This window comes from Sciurus vulgaris (assembly GCF_902686455.1).
Source record: "Sciurus vulgaris genome assembly, chromosome: 5".
In the NCBI taxonomy this organism is placed as follows: domain Eukaryota; kingdom Metazoa; phylum Chordata; class Mammalia; order Rodentia; family Sciuridae; genus Sciurus; species Sciurus vulgaris.
Genome location: NC_136465.1, coordinates 7,505,401 through 7,522,420, shown reverse-complemented (window position 1 = coordinate 7,522,420; position 17,020 = coordinate 7,505,401). Strand labels below are relative to the sequence as shown.

At 43.7% G+C, this 17,020-nt stretch overlaps 1 protein-coding gene across 1 annotated transcript in view; it reads right to left on the bottom strand.

Moving 5' to 3' along the window:
- The window catches only part of XKR6 (XK related 6), a 275,797-nt gene extending 272,306 nt beyond the window's left edge, over positions 1 to 3,491 (bottom strand). The window contains exon 1 of the mRNA XM_079139948.1: positions 29 to 3,491. Within this exon, the coding sequence (XP_078996074.1) occupies positions 29 to 792 (764 nt within the window). The 5' untranslated portion in view covers positions 793 to 3,491. The remainder of the gene's footprint in view (positions 1 to 28) is intronic.
- Between the last annotated feature and the right edge of the window lie 13,529 nt (positions 3,492 to 17,020).

Below are 17,020 nucleotides of genomic sequence, written 5' to 3'. Positions count from 1 at the left end.
CCCCCGCCCCCACGCCCGCAGAGCTTACCTCCACACCTGCCCCATCTGCAGCAGGTGGATGACCGACTGCCAGATCCACACGGAGAGGCGGCACAGGCGCTGCGCCCCCGGCGTGGCCGAGCCCCCCGCGCCCGGGCCGCCGCGGGCAGCGCCGTGGCCGTAGCCGGCCCCCATCATGGGGGGGCCCCGGCTGCTGAGCCCCTCCACGGCGCCCAGCCCGCCGCCCGTGTAGTCCTGCACGAACCAGCGGAAGCTCAAGCTCTGCACCAGCAGCGACGGCACCAGCACGAAGAAGAGGGTCAGCCCGAAGTAACCGTAGTCCCCCTTGCGGTAGTAGTCGAGGGCCAGCCACAGGTCGGTGCCCACGTCCCCGAAGAAGACCAGCAGCGCCAGCACGATCCACAGGCAGTCGAGCCACGGCCGCTCCACCTGCGGCGGCTGCGGACGCGCGGCCGAGGGCGTCGGGGGGTGGCGGCCGGCACCGGCGTCCGCGGGCGGCTGCAGCGGCTGGTCCCCCCCGTCGGCGGCGGCGGCGGCGCTGCGGCGCGGCTTCTTGCCCAGGAGGGAGCGCAGGCAGGCGGAGCGGCAGCCCCAGTAGCACGAGGAGGTGTTGCAGCAGTGGCAGATGTGCAGCGAGCTGCTCTCGCCGGGCTCGCTGCCGTCGCCGCCGCCGCCGCAGCCGCCTCCCCCGGGCTCCCCGTCCTCCTCGCCGCCGCTGCCCACCGCCTCGTCCAGGTTGTGCAGCTGGGCGAAGCCCACCCCCACGCCACCGCCATCGGATTTCGCCGCCATCTTGACTCTCTTCCCAGCTCCGGAGGTTGGGGGGGGAGGGACGGGTGGGGGGGAGAAGGCAGGGACCGGGGAGGGGGGGAAACGAATGGAGAGGAAGGGGGGCGGGGAGGAAGCGGGGGAGCAAACGAACGAGGGGGGAGTGGGCCAGGGAACCCCCTCCGCTTCCGGGTGGTTGGCGTCACTTCCGGGCGAGCCCCCCAATCGCACGGCGCCCGCAGCTCCCCGGCCCTACCCTCCCGGCCAAGATGGCCGCCCTTCAGTGCCTCAGCTGCTGGGCGGGGGGCCGGGGGGTTCTCCCCGCCAGGGCTCCCCTTCCCCTCTTCCGTTGACCCCGAAACCCATCAGGTTGACCCCTCGGCGTTTCAGAATCCCGCTGGGCCGAGTGAGGCGGTCCAAAGTGATCCCTGGAGGGGGCAGTGCCAGACGTTTTGGGGTCCCCTTCCTCAGCGTCGCAGCTCACAGCTTTCCTCCTGGAGAAACGCCCCCTAACACCCTCCCGGCTGCTGGCGGAGGGGCGGGGCCTCTGAGGGAAGGGGCGGAGCCAGTGCAAAGCAGGTGATTACGTGTCACTTCCGGGAGATAGGATGACCTCATTGTGTAGTTAGACACCCCCCCACACCAAAATGGCTGTGTCTCACCTCTCTGGCTGTTTCCTTTTTTCTTTTGCATTGCACCCTTACTCTTTTCTTATGTTGAGGGGCCATTAAAGGTACATGACTCAGTTTAGACTCCCCCAAACAACTTACTGATTCTCACTTCTACTTAGACCCCTCTCTTCCCCTCTTACCTCTGCTGACCTCCTGATTGTCTTGTCACTGACAACTTTACCACCTTTTCTAATAAAGTTTCCACCATTCCCTTTAGAAAACTGCAGGCAAAATCCAGGTAGAAATCAGCCTGGTTGTGCCTTGCATGTTGGAGTAAGGGCATAATGGGCATATTGTGACCTTGAGTATATTTTCTGCAATACCAAAACAACCAACTTTGTTTTAAAGTGTGTGACTTTAAAATTCCCTGACCCTAATTTGGAAAATTCAAAACTAACCAGAGCTTCACCTGTATGTATCAATAACTTGTTCAGGCTACTAGAATGTGTGAAGATTATCATTTAGAAATTTTTTTGGTGCTAAGGCTATGTTGGTAAACATGGCTTTAAATGAGTGAAAATGATATTAATGTGCTATATCATTAGAATAGGTGCAGGATACACTAATTGAACTTAGCTAACAAATTACATAAGTGAAGCAGCACTGAATGGATTTGAATTACAATGATCTTCCAGTGAAACTGTATTTTCAGCTAGATAGGGCAAGCTACACAGTTGTGGTTATTACTAAGCAAGTGAAATTAGCACTTTGAAGTTTAAATTTTTTAAAAAAGAAAACACCATCCCTCTAGAATTTTTTACACATATTTCTGATTCTAGTTCTCACTTAAGTAAAATCTAATAATACTAAAAACTTTTTTTAGAATGTTAAGAGGACCAAGTATGTCATATTTGTATGGCATTGAGATTCTGAGGAAGAAAGTTGCCTTTGACAACTTTAATAGTTATTTTTATATATATGACATTTAACACTAGCACACCTACTTAAGTTTTGAGAGGGACAAGGCAAGACAGGCTACCATGTTGTAGACCCAACTTTTCATGAGCATATGTGCCAAGATAAAACCTATAAACACTTTGAGAAAGTGCTTATAGAGAATTTTTACAACCCCCCCTTATTTGAAATGTGGGGGGAGTGATTCCAAAATCTACTTGGGAATCAAGTCGCATAACTGTATCCTTTTATTTCATGCTATGATTTAATTCCTTATTTCTATTGTTGTAAAACCAAGAGCTAACAGGTAAAGATAATTTCTGCATACAGATGGAATTCCATTTCTTTTCTCAATTTGAAGGAATAACACCTTAAATGGCATAAGTGTAGTAGAGTACAACTAATTAGGTTTGGATTCTCGTTCCACTATGATACGATGAATACTGCAAGCAGGATAACCTCTTTAAACCTCAGATTTTATAATCATGGGAATAACAGTGCTTTCTTTGAAAATTTGCTGGGTGGAAATCCATTCATAGCTCTCAATATGATACGTGATAGGTAGTAGGATCTAAAAAAACTAATTGCTCTTGTTATTATTACTATTATTGTTATTAGGCTTGCATAATACCAACATATATCTACTTAAATTTCTTAGTAGTTTTGGTATCTCTAATAAAAGAAAGCATTTTGAAATCCTTCTAGGAAATAGGTGCAGTTAATTTGTGCTTTTAAATATATTTTCTCTGTTTAAGCTGTGAGGCTATGATATGAGAAACAAAAGCAACCAGTAATGGCATATTTATGATTTCTATTTCCCTATACTCTGAAAGAGCATAATCTAGTGAAATTAACTAAGTAAATTACACTCACTATATAAGGCTGACACATAAGATTATGAATCAAAAGTGTTTATCACAATCGAAGTTTCAAGTAGATACATAAGGTTCACAGACTATCAAGTGATTTCCACTTTATATTTGCATTTTCAACAATTTTGTCTTCTTTGGAAGGGGGGCATATTGTAAAACCCAGAAGGTTCTAAAATTAAAATCAGTTACAACGATAATAAAACCATCACCAAGACTCACTGAGAGGTTAACAAATTTGGACTATGCTATGAATCACTGTGCTATGCCCCTAGAGTTTTGGGGCAGTTAAATGTTTCAAGTTAAGTCTAGCACTTAGCACAGTGTTGAACAAATAGTGGGCACTCAATAAATATTGGATAACTGATTAATTTTCTGTATAACTGAAATTTAACCTTTCAAATGCCAAAAAAAATGTATTTTATATTTTATGATGTAAATCTTCATGAAACCCATTAATGTATTACAGAGATGTCTCCAAACACTAGCTAAATGGGGGGGGGGGGTTAATATAAAGAAATTCATCACCCTGAGCTGCTTTCTGCATGCAGGCAGGTAGTCAGCATTTTATTTATTTATTTAAGCTCTGGGGATTGAACCCAGGCCCTTGTGTATAGCTCTCTACCACTGAACCACACCCCTAGCCCCAGTTAACCTCTTCTTGATCACTCGATCTTGAGGTGCCCTGTGCTAAGAGTTCTGAGCATCTAGAAGTCCACCACCTTTGTGGGTGGTGGTGATGGTGGTGGGTTTTTTCTTAACCATTTTTTTTTAATCTCTGCTTTCTATAGTTCAGTCAGTTAACAACTTTGGCCCCTGTACTTCTACTCCTATATAGGCTAAGAAGCCAATAACAGAGCATGTTTCAATTACATATAGGCAAATACTAAATATATTTTTGAGCTTCTTTTATCGTAAGATACCTTTAACATATGGAAATTGTGACAAATTTAAGCTGTTTAGGAGCCTTTAGGGTTTTTCTTTTCAATTCTCTGCTCTTTTCAGAAAGGCAAAAGGGGAAAGTGTTGAAAGCTATTATGTATTAAATGCTCCCTCAAACATTCATTTTAATCTCAGAGTAGTCCAAAAAGGCATGGGAATTGGTTCCCAGTTTTAAACGTCTGGAAAACACCCTCAGTTCTGCCAATTGACTTACCCTGAGTCACACCCCAGGGAGGTAGGGTAGCCATGGGTTTGAATCCAAGCAGGTGTCATTCCAAAGCCTATGCCACTTACCTATCTTGCCATGTCCCAGGCAGCTCGTGTCATCTCTAAATGAAGCCAGCATTACTGTGTTAGTCACAGGAGGGACCCTATCAGTGCTGACATGTATCTAGTAGACAGGAGGTTTAAATTCCAATGAGGATGGGCCTCAACAAAAGCAGGTTGAAGGGGCTTCCTCATACATTCTTCAGAAGGTGTGCGCCTGGGTAAGGCTTCTGAACAGTAAGTAGATGTCATCCTCATGAATTCCATGCCCTGTATTTACTGATTTCTATAGAAATAGAACTTCTTTGCTGCAGAGTAAGCTCATAGAAAGCATTATCCCTCGAAGCTACATGTCCACAATTGATGATAAGAATTGAAGTAATAGCAAGCACTCTCATGCCCTGTTGCTGGTGGTGCAAGCAGTACCACCTCTACAGAAGGGAGCTAGGCACTGTCCAATAAAATTACAATGTAATTACCCTCTGAGACAACAATTCGTTTGGGAAGTGATCCTACAGGTAAATATGTGCACCTCAGAAAGTACATAGCTGCTCATGTAGCAACATTATTTGTGTAGCATTTTTTATAATACTAAGAAAAAAACGAAAGGGTAAAAGACCTCAATGACAACCCAAAGGGGAACTAGTTAAATAAATTATGGTGCATCCACACAGCAGAATATGATGTAGTGCTATTGAATAAAGATAGTTTCCTTTTTTTAATGATTTGTAATGACTTGCAGAATGCTTTGTTTTACAAAAAGAGCAAGGTGCAATACAATAGAGCACGCTGCATTTCCTGTAAGAAAGGAGAAGGGAAAGTCTATTCCTGTTTGATTATATTTGCATAAAGCAACGTAGAAAAGTTACCCAAGGGGAAAAAAAAAAACAGTGATTACCTATAGGATGGTGGTAATGGTGTGGAGAAATTGGGACTGAAATGGGAGAAAGATAATAATTTGGAGGTTGGGTATCGAGGGATGGCAGTGAATATGTGTGCATGCAGACATAGGAATTAAGGGGCTGTTCCCTAGCAGTAACGCCACTGAGGAGTATTTTGTAAAGGTGTTTGTTTCTTAAGAACTAGTTCCAAGACTGTAGGAGCAACTCAGTGGTAGAGTGCTTGTCTGGCTTGCATGAGGCCTTGTGGTTGCCCCCCAGCACTAAAAACCAAGCAAAACAAAACTGTTTCTAACTCTGAGATCCATGAATTGACTTCAGCCTTTCTGGACCTTCTTCATATTTTTATCCACTGTATCTCCTAAGTAAGAACAATGAACTTTATGAATTCACTCCCCAAAAGCACAGTACATTGTAACTTCATCATATATACACTTATATGAAATCAACTCTTCAAGCTCAACCAAAAGAAAATGAGGAGCAAGCAATAATAGATCAAATCATACAGGCCATTTCAGAAAATGAGCATAGAGCCTTCGCCCCCAGGTTGAAAGTGAGATGGAAAATGGAAATCAGCCATTTCCACAGTAGACCTATATTTCTTGGTTTCTCATATGATTGTCTTGCCAGGAAAAGTGTGAGTCTAGAGTAAAAGATTTGTGTTCATCCTACAATATGACCTCTGAATTCAAGCCAAGTATTTTCTCTGGTCCTCAATTTAAGATATAAGATTTGCTCTGATGCTGGCTGAGTTGATCTTTTGACAAAGTGATATGGTGTTGCCAATACATAGAAAATGTGGAGCCTTTGATCCTAACCATCACCACCAGGACCCCGAGTAAAGTGAACTCCCATAGTGGTATCATCTTCAGATTTTAGACCTATCTCCTGGTTATAGTATTTCTGCATGTGGCAGACTCTAAGTCTAACTGAATTCAGCAAGCATTTATTGAAAACCTACTATACATTCAACTTTCATCGGGACAAAGAAATGTGAAATACTTATTGTAAATTATAGCTCCATAATAGGAAACAGACACCTACAAATAGGAGTTAATGAAACAGCATTATCAACAAGTCATAACATGAAGAATTAATGATTAAAGAGTATAACATGGGATCTTTGTTTTCATCAGGTAATAAGTGCCTATTACATGTCAGACACCAACTTTGAAGCCAGTACAAATGGGGGGGGGGGACATACCTTTTTAGGTGATGATTAAATTATGTCTTCCTCTGGGGTTTCCCCTTTTTCTTTAAATAACTGTTTAATTTGGTTTTTTAATCACAGGAGGCAGGCTGTGTACATAAATCCCCTACTGTTCCTTTAACTTGCTATAGTATCTTGGGCAAAATACTTACTTATTTAAATCTCTGTTCCTCAACCATAAAAATGAAAAGAATAAAATTCAGTTCACATGATTTATGACTTTGACCCTCAGACTTATTTTCCTATACAGTGTGCTAATTGTGAGATCAATGCCTGGTACACAGTAGGTGTTAACTAGGTATTGGTCCTCCCTCCCTAGTCACTCCTTCTGTTTATCTCCTGTGGCTGCTATCACAAACTGTCACGAACTTAGTTGCTTAAAACAAGACACATTTATGATCTTACCTTCCGGAGACTCGGGCGGTGTGGGAGTGGGACTTGATTCCCTTGTCTTTGCCGGAGTGCAGATTCTTCCCACAGTCCCCCACCCCGGCTCCTTCTGTCTCCGAAGCCAGCAGTTGTTTACTCACCTCTGCTTCTGTCATGTGTCTCCCTTCCAACTCTGATGTCCCCCTTCCTCTCGCCTTTACAAGCATTTACCTGGATCATCCAGAACAATCTCCCAAACTCAAAATCCTTAACGAGTCACACCTGCAGTTTCTTTTGTCATGTAAGATGATACGGTCACAGATTTCAGGGACTAGGATGTGGCCAGTTTTAAGCAGCCTTTTTTCTGACTACCACTTCCTTTCACCTTTTCCTGATATGCAAATGTGAACGCATCACCCTTTGCCCTAAAACTGACTCTGTACTCCAATGCTTTTTACCGCCATAATGCCCATCTCACGGGGTCATCTAATGACACAGAAATTCCAAGAGCAGCATACAAGAATGAACTTCACCTTTTACATACAATGCCCTTGTTACAAATGAAGAAGAGGAAGCTAACCATAGAAGACAATCATCTATTTAAGTTCACACTAGTTGCCTTAGCCCAAGGACTGGAATTTAAATTTCCTGATATTCAAGCCAGGGCTCTTTCCACGACATTATGATTCATATGCCTTATAAAGTTTCATAGATTATTCCTTTTCAGTGTTTGATATCTCATCCTTTATTTCTTAATGGGAAGAACAGTGAGCTTAGAAATTGTCCCAGTCAGAATTTTCCAGAGAAGCAGAACCTGAGCAGAATCATATATCTGAGGAGCTATATGATAGGAATTGACTCATGCAATTATGGTCACCAAGAAGTTCCACAGTCCGCTCTCTTCAAGCCAGAGAGCCAGGGAGGCTGGTGGTTTAGTTCAAGCTGAGTCATGAGGACTGGGGAATTATGGTATATAAGTTCCAGTCTGAGTCTGAAAGCTGAAGAATCAAGGGCACCAATGTCCAAGGGCAGGGAAATATGGATCCCAGCTCAAACAGAAGCACATTTGCCCTCTGTCTTTTTGTTCTATTTGAACCCTCAAGAGATTGAATGATGTCCACCTGCATTGATGTGGGCAGATCTTCTTCGCTCAGTCTACCAATTGATACGTTAATCTCTTCTAGAAACGCCCTCACAGACACAACCAGAAATAATGTTTTGCGAGCTTTCTGGGCATCTTTCATCCAGTCAAGTTCATATGTGAAATTAAACATCACAGAAATAAGGAAAAAAAATAGGTTTTTGTTCCAATGTCAACATTTGCCAGCTCTGTAACTTAGATTAATTCAGATTCTCAGTTCTCGTATAAAGTTAGAATATTAGCATCCTACTTTCCTACAAGGTTTGTGGTGAGAAGCTCTCTCATAGGTTTATTGAAAAAAAAAAAAAAAAAAAAAAAAAAAAAAAAAAAAAACCAGGAACTATTTTTATCCAAGTTGAGGCCTCTCTCTAATCTCTCCAACTTGTATTCTTTTCTTTTCCCATCCAAGAAGCTTACCTGCACCGGAATGATAAACCTACATGCCATCATCCTGCTGTGTGAATGTGTCATGGCTCACTAGTGCTTCTCATACCAAACCCAGTCTGCAGCCTTATCTTCAGATCTTCCATAATCTCTTCCATTCTATGTAGCAATATTAATTTCCACTCTTGGCCAAATATACCCTACTCCGAAAAATGCCCTCCTCGCCCACATGTACCCAGCACCTTCCTGCGCTGGAACTTATGAACTTATCTTTCATTCATTATGAATTTTTTCTTCATCTATCATTTATCTATTATTTCAATTCAAATCAATCAACTTTCAATGCTGGTCTACTACCAAGAAGGTATCATGCCTGCAAGGGTTTCAACTTCCTCTCATCTTTCAACACCTATTTTTTATCCCACCTCCTTCAAATATCCCTGACCACTCCAGCACAGGAATGATGCCTTCCTCCTCTGAAAGGCTGAGGCACAGCGAATTTCTACCACCCATTTTTTTAATTTAATTTTTTTTATTCTTTGTACACAACTTTTCATTTCTCTGGTTGTACACAATGTAGAGTCACACCATTTGTGAAATCATACATGTACATAGGGTAATGATGTTTGTTTCATTCCATTATCTTTCCTTCCCCGCCAGTCCTCCCCACCCCTCATTTCCCTCTACACAATCCAACGTTCCTCCATTCTTCCCTTGCCCCTTCCACTCCCCATTATGTATCAGCATCCACTTATCAGAGAAAACATTGGACTCTGCTTTTTGGGGATTGGCTTATTTCACTAAGCATGATATTCTCCAACTCCACCCATTTACCTGCAAATGCCTTCATTTTATTCTTCTTTATGACTGAGTAATATTCCACTGTGTATGTATATATACCACAGTTTCTTTCTTTCTTTCTTTCTTTTTTTTTTTTACAGTTTCTTTTCTTTATCCATTCATCTATTGAAGGGCAACTAGGTTGGTTCCACAATCTAGGTATTATCTACCACACATTTTAATTGATTGATATTCTCTCAATTCAAGTAATGATTTTATACAAGTCAGAGCCATAAGGAACCATCATTTCATCTAATTCCTTAAATAAGAGGACTCTAAGACTTGTATTCAAGCAATATTTATTGATGGTTTACAATGTGTCAGGCTTGTGCCCAAGAAATCCAATAGTGAACCAAGTGTACATACCATTTTCCTCAAGGCTTCCCTGCAGAGTGTCTGGGACTTCTAAAGAGAAGGGGTGGACATACCAGCTGAGGGCGCCCATGTGCAGAGGCCGAGCGAGAAACAGGCAGGGGGCTGGCGAAATGGCTCTGTGTCTAGAGCACTGAACGCACAGCAGAAGAGGAGATGGTAGTGGAGCCTGGTGCTAATTTTCCAATATTCAAGCTTAAAATTTCAGAGTTGATCCTATAAGTAAATTTTATTAGAAAAGAGACAAAATCAACACTGTGTTTTAGGCAGATAGCTTTGATGATAGCACAGAAGTTGGAGCAACAGTTGACAACCCATGTGTGCCTTGGACTAATTATCTGGTGTCTTTATAACTAGTATTTTGGGGTTTAACACTTACTTAGTAGAGACAGAAATTTATTTTCTTTTCATAAAAATTTTATTCATGAATAGATTAATTTTTCCTAGTCCAAAAGGAGTTGTCATTTTAAAAATAAGCAAAATAACCAGATGTGGTAAAGCATACCTATACTCCCGACAACTTGGGAAGCTGAAACAGGAGGATCATGGGTTCCTGTCCAGCCTGGGAAACTCAGCGAGTAAAAAACAAAGGGACTGGGCATGTAACTCTGAGTAGAGTGCCCCTGAGTTCAGTCCCCAGTGCTGTACAAAAATAAATATTAGCAAAATTGATCCTTTTTTTCAATAGATCTTTTTATCTTATAAGTTCTATTGTATAATTATATATACTAAAGCACATTAGAGGAGCATATTTTAAAAATTTATAGGTAAGAAGCCACTCCTTCCAGATAGCACTACGCACACATCATTTGGTTTTAAAATGTCAGCAGAATGCCAACTTTCAGTTAATATAGCCACATACATTCTTCAGGAAGGAACCCCAACAAAATATATCTGCCTAAGGCAGAGGTAGTAGCCTGAATCTAACCCCCAGAGTGTGGCAGAAGTGATGGGTTTTCACTCTCGTGGTTTGTGTTGCATTCAGTAGGACCTCAGCTCAGCAGACCCAGCTGGAGGCTCTCCCGGTGGGCTTGACGTAGCAAGAAGCCATGTTGGAGAAGCCCAGGCAGGAAGGACAACTGCCAGTGATGCCCGGGACCAGGGAGCAGCCCCAGCCAACAGCCACTAGAAAGAGGGAAATGCAGTGACATGACCAGGGGACATAAATTCTGCCAACACCATGAGCTAAGAAGCAGCTTCTTTTCCTGGTGAGCCCACAGGTGAGAACACAATCCAGCCAGCACCTTCAGTGTGACCTCTGGACCCACCGTGCAGAGGCCAGCCAGGCGGTGCCTCAACTCCAGGCCCACGGACACTCTGGGATAATAAATGTGCTTCGTTTTAGGTTGCTTAATTAGTAGTAATTTGTTGCAGAGCAACTGAACGTGAGTGAATACAGATTCAGCATCCCTAGTACAAAAATCCAAAAGCTGAAATGCTCCAAAAATGTGAATATTTCTGTGTCTTTCTCAGAAAGTTTTGGATTTAGGAGTGTTTCAGATTTTTTAATTTTCATATTAGGAACATTCAATGGGTAAATTCTTTTAAATTATTTCAAAGCCCCAAAAGCTTCCAAATCCCAAACACCTTCAGTCCCAACCACTTCAGGTAAGGATACTAAACCTGGGTAGTAGGTAAATAGAATTTATTCACATCTTGCTGGTTATCTCGAGTTATTTGGGACTGTGGCATCTCTAATCGATTCAGCTATTTTCTTGTCTGTATGGGCTGAATCCCTGCCTCCTTCCCAGAGCTGCCCTGTGACCTGCCCCTTCGTCCAGCTCCTGTTCAACTTTGGGTGAAAATGGAGTCAGAAACAAAGGAGAGGCCCACGGTCATGGCTGCGATGAGCTCCTCAGCCCTGTGCCATGACAGTGGCATCTGGGAAGAAGGAGGGGAGACAGATGCATGAAACGACTCAGAGGCTTATTTCATATTCTGGCAAAAGCAGACCTGGTGTGTCATGGAGCTGTGCAGTCGTGACGGATGCTCATCCTGATGCTCCTGAGGTGGGGTGGCAGGCCTCAGAGGACCCCTTAGTAACATGCAGTCACTTTTTCAGTGTTCTAGTGCCTGAGATGGGAGGAGGGTCCACACCTGATGCTTTATCGTTTGCATGTACAAAGGTTTTGCAGATCCTTTTGTAGAGATCTAAGAGCACAGAATTCAATATGTGAACTTTAAGTTCAGCCTAAAGCACTTCTTAGTTATCCATCTACTCTAGGACTATCGGACTGCCAAAAAAGGCTCTGCCACCAAAGGAGCAGACGCCAGGTACACAAGGCTCTCCACCGGCTCGTCCCACCCCCGAGGCTGCTCATGGAGGTGGTGGTTGTCGCCCATCTTTCACAGCACGGGTGTCATGAGAAGTCAAGAGCCAAGAGCAAGACAAACCAGGGTGAGGGGACAGGGCAGAAGAGGGAAACCCAGCTGAACTTCCTTTCCAGAATGCTGAATAAAAGAGGAGAGAGACGTGGGTGGGAGAAGGGGAGTCTGCTGGGAGGAGCAGATGTAACCTACGTGGCGGACACAACGAGACAGAAATAAGGCACAGGCCGCACGCCAATTAGGGGCTGGAACTGAGGCAAGCGGGGAACTGGCCTTTGGGGCCCGTGCATGGTCTCTTTGACACGAGCAGCTTCGGACACAGTGGCCACTGCACAGCAGGTAGAGTCGCTGTCCATCACGTGCTCTGCCACGGGAGCACAGAGCCCCTTCTTCCTTTCACCATCTCCCACCACAACTGATTGGGCAAAGCCATCCCCTGGGTGCAGTGCGGGCAGGACACAGGGCTGGGAGGACACAGTCCCGTCCTCCAGGGCCTCTCAGGCCAGGGAGGAGGCAGAAGAGAGGCACCAAGCGGCGCTGTATAAGCCGAGGGCCGCGGACCACATTGGTGGTTGAGCAGCTGGACATGGTGTGCATCCTCCGTTCTGACCAGTCCCCCCAAGTCTTTCCACCTCACGCATCCCCCGCCTGCTCACCCACGGAAGGCACGGGCGTTCGCATCTCCGAAGGTAAGTACATAAATGTGATTCTTGGGTTTCGTCGTCTTCTATCACTTTTTTCATAATAGTGGCCAACGTGACAATATTTCTGACTATATCAAGAAAGCTCTTTTCAAAATAGCAGGTGCTCCCTTCAGTTTTCAGTGCGTTCTCCTCGCTAATGCCGTGTTTGCCTTTGTTCCCAGAGCTACGCACTAGACTGATAGTTTTAATGCTTTTTCAAGAATAATCCCTAAAGCCTGTACTTGATCTGTGTGCTAGAGGATTATTCTCTGCCTAGACACATCACTGGACTGGCCTCCTTGCTCCCAATTAATTATTAGTTTGTCTACATTAGATCACACTTGCCATCTGCTGATGAAATCACAGAGGCCTCAGCTCCCTTCCGGTTGCTGTCCCTCTCTGCTGGAGGTTTGCTCTGCCTCCTATCAGCCAAATCAGCTACAAACTGGGTGCTCTGGTTTCCGGTTTCTTCTCCAAGTCTCTTCTCTATTTTAGAACTTCTTTGCAAAGAAGTCCTACAGAAATCTGTTAGTTGATTTTGAACCGTCTCATGATGGGTTGTAAAATAATGATTCCGGGGAGACCCAAGAGAAGAAAAAAGCAAACAGTAGAAAGGAAATCATATCTTTAAAAATATAATACAGGGGGCTGGGATTGTGGGTCACTGGTGAAGCAGTTGCCTCCCACGTGTGGGGCACTGGGTTCGATCCTCAGCACCACATAAAAGTAAAAAATAAGTTCTTAAAAAATTTAAGGAATACATCAAAAGCAACATGAAACAAAATAGCATAGGAACAAGTTTGAATCATCAAGTTCAACTTTAGGTGTGAAAGGCATAAAGCACTGTCTTATTTTCCATTAAACGATTGAATTTCTAACCCTAACCCTAATGTTGCAAGACTGGTGAGCTTTCGGCCCTTCAGTGGTAAGACTCTGGGGTCTCCAGTGGGGCCAATGCATGTATACTAGTTTGTGAGGACTGCCATAATAAAATAGCACAGGCTGGCTGGTTCAAACAAGAGATTTATTTTCCCACAGTTCTAGGACATCCAAGACCCAGGTGGCAGCAGAGTTGGTTTCTCCTGAGGTCTCGCTCCTTGGTTATAGAGAGCTTTCTTCTTCCTGTTTCTTTGCATAGTCTTCCTTCTGTATGTCTATTGTGTAATCTCTTCTTTTTTTTTTTTTGGGGGGGGGGTGTTACTGGGAATTGACCCCAGGGGCACTTTACCTCTGACATACATCTCCAGCCTTTTTATTTATTTTTTTAAATTTCCAGACAGGGTCCCACTAAGTTGCTTATTTTCTCACTAAGTTGCTGAGGCTGGCCATGAACTTGTGATCCTCCTGCCTTAGCCTCCTGAGTCACTGGAATTACAGATGTGTGCCACCGTGCCTGGTCTAATCTCTTTTTACAAGGACACCAGTCATATTGAATTGAGGTCCACCCTGCTGACCTCACTTAACCCTAATCCCTCTCTAAGGCTCTGTCTCCAAATACATTCCCATTCGGAGGCACTGGGGCCTCAAACTTCAGTACATGAATTTGGAGGGACAACATAGCTCACAATCGCCTGGCTCAGAGTGACTCCTTGATCATCAGCCCATTGTTCACACAGATAAGAGTCTTATGTCTGGCCTTGGGGTTCCCTCCTTCAGGCCCATTGCTCTCTGTTACTGTCAAGCTGTGTTGGGGTATCAGGCTGCATCCACCAGGCTGGGACCCTCTAGTTCTCATGGTCCCACATCCCAAGCACACCAGGTGCCATGCAAGACACTACCACACCACCATCCTCTACCCCAGGGTAAGGACAGAGGCCTGTGCCATTCCAAAAGCCCCAATCTTTGCATTTGTCATCCAAGTGGGACATGCGTCTTCTGGGTTTTGAGAAGACCCTTGCTACTTCAGGCCCTATAGTCCTAATGAATCAGCCCCTTCAAAAGGAAGGCCCAGAAGTCGGAGAGACTCTTCCTGATTCCAGTCTGCAACAAACCTTCCTGGGGTGAAGAAGCACCCACGTGAATGAAAAGAAACAAAAAAATGTAGAAAAACTTAGGAGTTTAGACTACTCTTCAGCTACCTATAATTAAAACACACCACAAGTGCTTGTCCTTTCTCTAATTCCAGTGTTCTAAGAGTTCCATTTAGAATCTTGCAATTATATGGGGTTTTTTTTTTTCCAAACCAAGAATGACAGGTCTTGTAAACATGTAATGTATTATTAACAAATGCCATAACAGCAAATATTCACAGAACACCTACATTAATCTTTACACCAAGGACATACAAAGTAAAAATTTTCTTTATTTTGGGATATGAAATAAAAGTAAAACAAAACTGAAACAAAATTGGTATTGCATTGAATATCCTTGCTTTTAAAAAATTGTTTTTCTGATTTAAGAAAAGAGATGCTTGTTCTTGGTTAAAAACTTGAAACACATAGAGTGAAAATTATTAATATCCTTGCTACCAGATATGGCCCAGTAAGTTTTAGATTCCAGTTATACATTTAGATAGTCTTTATAACCATTTGCTGCTCATTTGTTTATTCATCAATTATGTATTAGATGTTGACTATGTGTAAGGAAATTCTCACAGAATTCTGCAGAATTTCATCAAAGGAGTTGGCTAATGCCCCAGCCTAAGTTGTTCCATTAAGTCCTGGTTAATGATGCATGTTCATCAGTTTTTGTCACTGTGACATAATGCCTGAGAATAACAACTTCAGAAGAAGGAAGATTTATTTTGACTTCTGGTTTCAGAGGTTTCAGTCCCTGGTCAGCCAGCTTCCTTGCTCTGGGACTGAGGTGAAGTAGGACATCATGGTGTACAGTTGTGGTGGAGGAGAGCTGCTCAGCTCACGGCAGCCGAGAAGCAGAGAGAGACAGTGCACAGGTGAGGAGAGGGCCAGGGACAAGATATCTGTATCTGGCCATAAAAAACAAACAACCAACCAAACAACCAACCCTGTTCTGTGGGCAGTAGGAGCAAGGATTCTGGAGCCAGGCTGCCTGCATTTGAATTCTGATTCTACTCCCACACTACCTGTGTGACCTTGGACAAGCTATTGAACCTCTCTGTGCCAAAGTTTCTTCAAGTACAAAATGAGGATGACAACAACTCTCAAAATGTAGTTTGTGAGAATTACATGTTACACCAAAGGCTTCGCACAACGCATGGTACACACAAGAAGTATTAGCTATCATTTCACCTTAATTTTGAAATACCCTGCAATGTATATATTCTGAAACTCTCTCCCTTTCTCTCATTCTCTCTGTTCTGGTCCTTGCCCAACAAGATTATACTATCGATGGCATGGGCCAGTTAGTTGAAGAGGAGGAGCCATGGATTATCCGTGAGCAGACCTGGGGCACAGGTGATTTCAAGCTGCTGTGTGCAAACTTCTAAATACTTCACTGTGGTGACTGCTAGATTCTGTTGTTGGTGGATCAAGTGATTTCAAAACAGCTACCTCCAGAGAGGATTCTCCTAAAGAAGGGAGAGTGAAGCCTATCTCCCTCTTCCCTCTCCTACCTTCACAATCAAAATACTTTCTCTTAGGAATAAAGAAAAGCAGACCCCGGGGCAGCGGGCGGCGGGGGGCTTGGGGAGAATGGCAACTGGCACCTGGTATTTCCAAGATTAACTCTCCTTCCTTCATTTCTACTTCCTTCACCTGGTGTAGGAAATATCCCCACTCTGGTGTCAAGTTTCACATCTTAGCGTTTGTGCTGCCAGAGACACGCTAATAGATCTGTTTTGCTATGAGGTCAAAAATTCTATGGAAAAAACTCATGGGCCCTGCTTCCAGGTGTCCCCTCTGGGGCTAATCAATTACTGTTGAGCAGAAGGGTGAGTCAGGTCAGAATATTCTGAAGTCCCTCGAAGATTGGGTTCCCAAGACAAGGGGAATGATGGTCAGAAAATCCCATAATAGCCTAGAGTGAACAGATTTATCATTTATCCCCATAGGATGATAAGAGCATCTATGGCATTCACTATTGTAAAAAATATATAATAAAATAAACTTTTAACTTAATATACTTAGAATTGCAGGCAAACTGACTTTCAAAATATTTATTTCAAACTCCCAAGATTTTGATGGTATTTCCCAAAGGACAGGGGAGTTAAATAGTTGCACTCTTTCTAGAGCATGGAGATGTGAGCACCCCACGGCGAGTCTGTTTAAAGTATCTGACTTGGTTTAAAGAGACCGTGAACTTGATTTGTGACTCAGTACAAAGCTCTAGGAAGGGCGGTGCCATGGCTAAGATTTTTGTTTGTCTATTTATTTGCTTACCTTCTGCAGAGACAGGAAAAGTCTCCTTGTAAAGAGCTCATTTTGTGACAGGCATTCACTATCATTTAGTTTTTACCACTATCCT